General features: G+C 39.7%; 1 protein-coding gene across 1 annotated transcript in view; it reads left to right on the top strand.

Annotated features, from left to right (window-relative positions):
- Nucleotides 1-273: 273 nt before the first annotated feature.
- The window catches only part of LOC107560074 (beta-2-syntrophin-like), a 20933-nt gene continuing 12193 nt past the window's right edge, over nt 274-9013 (top strand). Inside the window, exon 1 of the mRNA XM_016244126.1 lies at nt 274-1017. Within this exon, the coding sequence (XP_016099612.1) occupies nt 489-1017 (529 nt within the window). The 5' untranslated portion in view covers nt 274-488. The remainder of the gene's footprint in view (nt 1018-9013) is intronic.

Raw genomic sequence — 9013 nt, forward strand, 5'->3', positions numbered from 1 at the left:
CGTGGTGTCCTTTTACAAAAGAGATTCGATTTGTATCTAATTAATTAATTATCAATGAGAGAGGCGAGGAATTACAAAAAATCTTCCCAGCAAAAGTAAAATGCACAAAATAAATAAAGTCCTTTAATAAGGCCGTTACAGTGATTTCACCAGAGTAAAGTTAACTTGAGTGAAATCACAGCATAGCAGAGTGACTAGTTGCCTTTTTTGTGGGGAGGGAAGAAAAATAGTTTTAATCCCCGCCCATCTCATGAATAATTAAGTACATACACATCTTATGGTTATCTTCGCCGTCCGATCTGAGGATGTTTTAATTAGAAAGTTTTTATCGTGCAGCGATCACAGTTTCAAGCCGCTGCAGAAATACACCGATGTTTTAACTTCTTTAATAGACACAGAATCTGTTCCTGTTCCTTCCTCTGGGGAAATGCGCGTGTGAGTGGGTATGTCGAGCGAGTCTAAAGTTTAGGATGAGTTAAAGTTTGATCATGGCCGTGTGGACCCGCCCGGAGAAACAGGGTCATCTGGACCTGCTGCTGAGTGACCGCTGGGTCCGGGTCACCGCGGAGCTCACGCGGGACAGGCTTACCCTGACGGCGGAGGGCGAACCCGGCGGGCCCGCGGCACACTCCGAGCACAGCTCTCAGTTAAGAAACGGGGTTTCCGGTGGCAACGAACAGAACCGAGATGTTTTTCAGAGCCGCGGGCAATACGACAGTCAACGGGTCAACGGGTCCGACTCGGAGTCCAGCGGTTATTGTGACCCGGATGGGGTTCGGAGGGTTCGGATAGTCAAGCAGGAGTCCGGCGGGCTGGGGATCAGTATTAAAGGGGGACGGGAGAACCGTATGCCCATCCTCATATCGAAGATCTTCCCTGGTTTAGCGGCGGACCAGAGTCGAGCCCTGCGGGTCGGCGACGCGATCCTGTCCGTCAACGGCAGCGACCTCCGCGACGCCACGCACGACGCGGCGGTGCAGGCGCTGAAGAAGGCCGGGAAGGAGGTGACGCTGGAGGGTAAGCCGATCACTCGAGCCGCGGGGATTCTGCAGGCCCACACGGAGCGCTGAACTTCTCACTTCAACTAAACAGCGTGTTTATCATTGATAATGACACAAAGGTCAGAACTTTTAGTCTGGCTCTATGAAGCGAGCCTGAATAGGTTTTATAATGTACTTTAGTTATTGTTTCGTTGAGTTTAGACTGTCTTCATGTCAGTAAACAGAAGTTTGACATTTGCACTTTTAAAATATAATTGGGGTTTATAAGTGTGTGAGTTACAATAACATTTAAAAATCACAACTGAAGTTTGGATATAAGATTGACAGTGCATGAATCTAGGTCTTTTCTGATAACAATACGATCATTTATTTTGCTCTAACAGCCAGTGGCGGTTCTACATGGAATTACACCCTGGGCGAGACCCCCTTCCAGCGCCCCCAAAAAACACAAAATTCTGCACAAACAGTTATATTTTATTATAACAACATAAGTGAAAGAAAATTATATTTCTCAATTGCACAAATCCTTCATTAGAACATTTGAAAAACACACTTAAGAGAATCCAGTTAATTAACTATCGCAATTACAACAGGAAACACTTTTTAAGGTGCACAATCTCCACCGCCAACATTGCCAAAAGACGATGAACACAATTCTGCACAAAATATGACAGTATAAGTTATCAGAACTTAAATAAATATACACTATACACTCTCATTTGCATATCAATGTGTTCTTGAAGTAACATTTAATAAAAAAAAGAAGTGTAATAATTGGCAACATTTTAATAATAATATCTAATAATTCATAGGAATATTGATGTATAATTTATTTCCATATTCACTTGTGTCTCCCAAAATGCCTAATAAACATGATTTAAGTCCTGATGTCCTCTACAGTGGACATGTATGAAATCAGTGCCCTGTTCTGTAACAGAAAGTCATTTTTTGATTTGAAACCCCATAACATTTTAACAATGTCTGAGATGTTGGTTTCATGAAATACAATTTGAAAAGTAGTCCGATTTAAATTATAATTACACAGATTTGAAAATTCCTTTGGCTAATTACAGGGCCTAACGTTAACCCAACTGATGGAAATAAATAATAACTGAACTTGTAACAGTTTTGTTGCAAAGCACAATATTATGGTGAAATTAGATCTCGTGTTTGTTGAGTTAAAACCGAGTTATTGTTGTATAAGCATAGCAAGCATCGTAGCAAAAAGGCTAACAAAGTTAAGAGTTATACCCAGCAATTAACATTAGCCCTTCATTCATGACATGGATACCGTAATAATCATACAGAGAGAACATAGTTGCATACCTTTATCTTTTGCTTTCTCAGCAAGCAGGGGCGCCAATTTGCCAATTCCCCACACAGTGAAATGATAGATAATAGAAAACCGCTTCACGGCGGAGGTTTTATTTATTTTTTTTAACTGCTCGTGCCCCCCCCATGTATCATGAAAAAATGCCACCCCGGGCGGCTGCCCGATTCGCCCATGCCAAAAACCGCTACTGCTAACAGCATATGTTCATTAATGTTTCTCCAAGCGCCAGAAGTGAATGTGTGGGAATAGGATACAGAGAGATGGACGGAGGAGAGACAGAGACTTTATTGCTGTAACGTTACTTTCTTGGCTAGCAAGACAGTTTAGTTTGCAAGGCCCACTTTCTATGATATAATCAATTCCCAGTTAACAAAATCAAATACCGCCCACCTTTCTTTCTATCTTTCTTTCTTTCTTTCTTGATTTATGGAAACTATGGATGCACCGATATGATTTTTTTTGGGCTGATACCGATTTGAACAAACAACTATTGGCCGATTCTGATACCGATATCAATTGCATAAAGCAGGGCTTTAAAAAAATCGATCGGTTCACTCCGAGCAAAATCGGTATTAGAACGTTTCTGTTCCTGCCTTCCTCTGTATTATTACGTTCCGATTTTAGTAGAAAAAATACTGGTTAATAACGTTATTTTTAAAACTTTTTCTTTGCCAATAATAATAAAGTACAGTGCTTTTTTTACTCAAAAAGAAAAAAAAATAACGAAGAGAGTCTTGATCTGGTGCTTGCGCTTAGTCATAGCCAATACAGCATCACCTTTTCTAGATTTTGACCAAATGTATTAAACAAAAGAAATAAACTGTCAACGCTTTAAAGACATTAAAGTAGGCACTCAAGATATTTATAAATGTTTGCAGCATGGATAAAAAAAAACGCTACTTCTATAAGCCTTTTGAGAGGAAAAACAGCCTAAATTAGTAAGCTGTACGTCACATTTTATTACATTCAGAAATAATGCAGGCTAAAATACCGGTAAATAAAGCAAAATGCTTACAAACATTACAAACACAATTAGGATATTTTAGTTTCCTTCTCTCCACAACAAATCCTCTAAAGTTGTATTTAGGCTAAATATAAACGTCAAGCCAAAACAAATTCTTAAAGGTGCCATAGAATGCATTGATACAATATTTTAAATTGTTCTCTGATATCTACATAGAAGGTACGTGGCTTAGGTAAGGGCAAAACATTTCCAGAAACGGTTTTACATGTCCATTTACAACCCTAGGATTTGTCCCTAGAAGGAAATGGCCTGTTTTTACCTTATTTGGAAGGCTCATGAATAATAATGTTGAGCTCTGCTCTGATTGGCTGTTTCACAGTGCAGCTCATTTCAGTAGCTCACACAGCATGAAGGAAACACACGGAAAATATATTTCAATACTCTATCTCTGTTATATCGTTGGGTTATTATACTGTATATAAAATGCGGGCATCAGGGAGCCGCTATTAATATATTTCGAATGCACAATGGCTTTTTACTTTCACTTTGGAGATTTGCGATCGCATGTGCTCTGTGTAAACTACAGCGGCAGTACTTACCACACATTTATAAGATCAGATGCTTGTCAGTGGTGCTCAGGATCTGTAAATCATTCGCCATCATCCTCAGATTTTCGCTATTATCCTCACTTGTTTCTTCACAATACCTGCAGAACTTCTGATGATTCGGCTGTGCAGGTTGGGCTGGCGCCTGGTATAGAACAATATGCAAATGTTGGGGGCGTAACTATTAGTGATCCCACCTGTAACGTCACAGTCGGTGTTATGTTCTGATTCGCCTGCTTTCAGTGGTCTTTTGCATGCGCGAGATTTATATAAGGAGGAGGAAACAATGGTGTTTGAGGCTCAGGGTACGTCAATTCCATGTACAGAGCTGTTATTATTCAACTATGCCAAGGTAAATACAGTTTTCCATTCTATGGCACCTTTAAAAGTGAAACTGAATCCTACCTCTCTCATTCTGCATGAATCCAAATGTTTCCATATTCGCAACGTATCTGGATGTTAAAATATTTTATTATTACGTAAACTATATGCTTTGTTCTTCACTTTATCGACGTAAAGCATCATCCTTCACATAAGCTATAACAGCAGTGAGGCAGTGGTCACGCTGAACGACACAGACTGTATTACGGACTATTTAAATTGAGCAGTGTAACTTTTTATGTTTCTTAAACTACATTTTATTTTGATAATGAACAGGCTGCGATGTCAAGTTAGCAAAAATTTGTTGTATGTGCGTGTGAGGTGCCGATGACTACATTGTTTTCCCAACTGTTTCCCAATACCGAAATGAAATAAAAAAGTGCTTTCTGCCGTCTCGGTTTCCTTTCCGTGAACTTCAGAGCGTGTTATAATTATCCGAAATTTTTTTTCTTTCGTTTTGTTAAAATGTTAATTATTTCAGTGAAATATATTTTGTGTATAGGCCTATATATTCCTTTTTATGTAGCCAATATAGTTTTATTCTGTTTTCTCTGTTCACAGTGCGCAGGTGCGTGATGTGAGCTTGTGTGAATCCGTGTTCTACACTGGTTTCAAACACACAAAAAGCTGCATTACCTGCCATTCATTTTCACTTAAATGTAGGCCTAATGCTTGGCGGTTCGTGACGTATCCTCGGGGTAAACTAACGCCGGGGCATTGCCAGTAACTTACCTATAATGAATTTACAGCTGAGTGCGAGCATTTCACTCGTTGGATGCGTCAAGTGTCACATTTGCATAGGCCAGGGGTTCTCAAAGTTTACATTCAAAGGTCCGAATCTGAATTGTCATCAACGTCATAGGGTCCGAAATAATTATTACAAAGTAGGGCTGCACGATTAATCGCAAGCGATATTTAACGCACATCTTGTCAGAAAGCCGGTTCTGTAATCAGCGGTAAATCTCCATCACCTGCGGGCTTTCACATGGAGCAGCATTAACTACACAGAGCCGTTGTTCACTGACGAGCTGCGCCAAACCACGTTCATATTCGCGCGATTTTTAGCGCAGCTCCTCAGTGAACAACGGCTCTGTGTTGCGCGTTAAATATCGCTTGCGATTAATCGTGCAGCCCTATTACAAAGCTTGCTTTTAATAAACATGCTTATAACTTTATATAACAATTCAACTTTGCTAATTAACATATTCATTATGTCATCAAGCCGTACTTGCATTTACTCTGAACTGTTACATAAAGTACTGCGTTGTTATACAACTAAATGCCCAATAAAGCAGTTCTCATGTACATATTTTCTGTTTCTGAAATCAGTCACTTCAACTGAATCGCTAAAATCTTGAATTATAACTGCAATACGCTGTTTACATTGCAGTGAATTATATTACTTTATTTATATCATGCAGCATAAATGTCCGTCTGTGTAACAAACTACACTGAACAAAACACTGTAAACGCAACACTTTTGTTTTTGCCCCCATTTTTCATGAGCTGAACTCAAAGATCTAAGACTTTTTCTATTTACACAAAAGGCCTATTTCTCTCAAATATTGTTCACAAATCTGTCTAAATCTGTGTTAGTGAAAACTTCTCCTTTGCCGAGATAATCCATCCACCTCACAGGTGTGGCATATCAAGATGCTGATTAGACAGCATGATTATTGCACAGGTGTGCCTTAGGCTGACCACAATAAAAGGCCACTCTAAAATGTGTTTTAAACAGTTTTACTGTTTATTTTGGGGTCCGGGGGGGGTCCGAAAACCAGTCAGTATCTGGTGTGACCACCATTTGCCTCATGCAGTGCAACACATCTCCTTCGCATAGAGTTGATCAGGTTGTTGATTGTGGCCTGTGGAATGTTAGTCCACTCTTCTTCAATGGCTGTGCGAAGTTGCTGGATATTTTCAAGTTTCAAGTTTCAAGTCTGCTTTATTGTCAATTCTTCCACTTATAATTTTGTTCAGTGTATGTGCATATTTACAGACGAACTACAATCATGTTCACATGCCCAGACAGTCAACAGTGATAGGTTTTTGAAAACAATGTTTTGTACTCATTCATTCACAAGTCTGTTGCGGTTCGGTCAGTTGAATGTGCTTCTAACTTTGCCAGTCAGGAAAAACCTTGCGCTCACGGGGCGAAACCGGTGACATTATTCTACTGAATGAAAGCTAAAAGGTTTATCCAAAATGTCGATAGTTGCTGTGTGCTTTCTTACAAAAAAGTTGGTAAAAACTGCAACACTGGTTCGTGTGTATGTGCCATGGAGGTCTGAGTGATACGAGTGCACTTGAAATAGAAAGTGGACGGCGGGTCCAGATCGAATTCCCTCCGGACTTTGAGAAGGGCTGGCATAGGCCGTACTATGCTGCTGTCTGACAAACTATATTTTGTACAGATTTTATTTTGTTTTGGCAAGTATTTAATTATTTTGCCCAGAGGAAAACGTTGGATTATGTAACAGACATGCAACTCATTGTCTCCGTGCAGTTAATTAATAAACCATCGGTATCGGCCCTTTTCATGCTATTTCCGATATGCTGATGGCTTTAAAATAATAAATATCGTCCGATACATCGGTGCTTCCCTACTGGAAACGTTTGTTTTTAGTAGGGCTGAGTATTGTCACATTAATTCCAGCTCACAAGCTCCTGACTCGATTTCGATTACATATCAGTTCATTTAATCGGTGGTTGTCATCATAACTTGTTTTTATGACAGATTTACTTACACACATTAAAAAAAATCAAGACCTCACTAACAGGTTAATTAAAAATAGAAATTAATATGTAATACAGTGCATTTATTTAACTAAATGTTGATCTCAACAGTTAATTTTTTCTAGCTAACTATTGACTAATCTATGATCTAATCCAGCGTTTCCCAATTCCAGTCCTTGTGCCCCCCTGCTCTGCATATTTCGTATGTTTCTCTTATCACATACAATGTTTGTTCTATTCGACTGTAATTGCCCTGCGAAGTAGACATCACAGGATATTCTGCCATGATTCCAGTTAGAAACGAGCGTATATGTTCCATACAAAGGGCATTAAAGTGTGCGAGACGGGAATTTAAATAGTATTTATTTACAGAGGTATATATTATTTCACACTTCTCTAGTAAGTTTCGTCTGTGTTTGAAGATGCTGCGTAGCGCAAATCTGTGAATGAATGTTCCGAAGTTAAGTAAACTTCAACTGATTTCCCCTGCTCAGGGAGCAGGGAGCAATAAACAGTGTGTGTAGGGACCATGTCAATCGGAACACAGTTCATGCACATAGCTCTCTTCTAACAAGCTGATGATCTGAATCAGGTGTGTTAACTAAGTCAGACTTGCAAAATATGCAGAGCGAGGGGGGCGCGAGGACTGGGATTGGGAACCGCTGATTTAATCTATGGTCATTGAATGGCTTTCCTGAGGTAACATTTCATGATGTTTTACTGACCTTTTTCTGACTGATTGAGTGATTACATGACATGATATATTTCACTAAGTTATATGCCAACTGTTCATTCATGTTCATTCATTCATGTTTATTTTGTGCTGCAACTAGTAGTAAAGAGAAAGATGATCAGTTCATGTGCCGCTTGAGCTGAGGTGGCTACAGTGATCTTTCACGCCACATTAAATATCACAATCCATCTTTATTGTTTGGATTTGTTGATTAAAATGACCAGAATTGGAAAGCTGAAAAGTAACAAAGCACAAAACATCTTGCGAGTATTGGATGGGAGGCGCTGAAAATTATACTATTATACAGGACAAAATATTTATAGGCCCCGTTATATACTCATATTACTGATAGTCTCTGCTGACGGCGGCCCCGTGTCATCAGTGGTGGTACATGTATCACGGTGCAACACGTGTTATTCTGCAGCACTGCCTCATGATCCGAGATCTGCAGGCTGACGTTCAGATATGTGGAGCAGTGTCTCATGGGATGGGCTCTACTCACACATACATTATCCTCTGTGGCACCGGCCTAATTAAAATGAGAGCTGAAGCTGTTGGATGGTCCTGGTGGATCTAATGAGATCTTTAAATGGCTCAGAAATAATCCCATGATGTGGCACAATAACAGTACAGCAAATTCTAGAGTATTCCACTAGAGAACTGTACAGAGATATGCATTATAAACCAAACCAATCAGTTCAGTTTCTGGTGAATGATTATTATCAGATGCATGTCAGATGAGTGTAGCTTCTCAAGATGTTGTGTGAAGCAGCAGTGAGTGATTAAATCAGCCATGAACGGTGAAGCTGATAAAAACAGGATGCTGGTACAGACCACAATTCTTTTGAGAGTGAAATGGAAAGCAATTCATCCAGCCATAATAATTAGCAGCTTGCAGAATAGACATGACATTTATGAAAAGTTCAGTCTCCATGGAGTAAGCTGATGTAAGGTGCCACGCTTTGCTTCTTGGGGTGAAATATCGGTAGTTTGAGAATCACCCTTCTAGGGTCTATATATATAACCAATCACACATGATTCTGTTGAGCTTATGAATGCAATGGCCAATCAGGCGTTCAGATGAGTCATCACTGAAACACCTGCGTTTTGTTGTGCAGTGTGCGCTCGCTGACTGAATTCTGCTCTCTCGCAAATTCTCTCGTCATAAACTACATGCGATGTACAGTGCTGTGCAAAGGTTTTTGCCCCCTTCCTGTTTTTTTTTTTTTTTTTGCATATTTTTCACACTTAGAAGATTCA

The sequence above is a fragment of the Sinocyclocheilus grahami genome, unplaced genomic scaffold, assembly GCF_001515645.1.
Source record: "Sinocyclocheilus grahami isolate Dianchi unplaced genomic scaffold, SAMN03320097.WGS_v1.1 scaffold709.1, whole genome shotgun sequence".
NCBI lineage: Eukaryota > Metazoa > Chordata > Actinopteri > Cypriniformes > Cyprinidae > Sinocyclocheilus > Sinocyclocheilus grahami.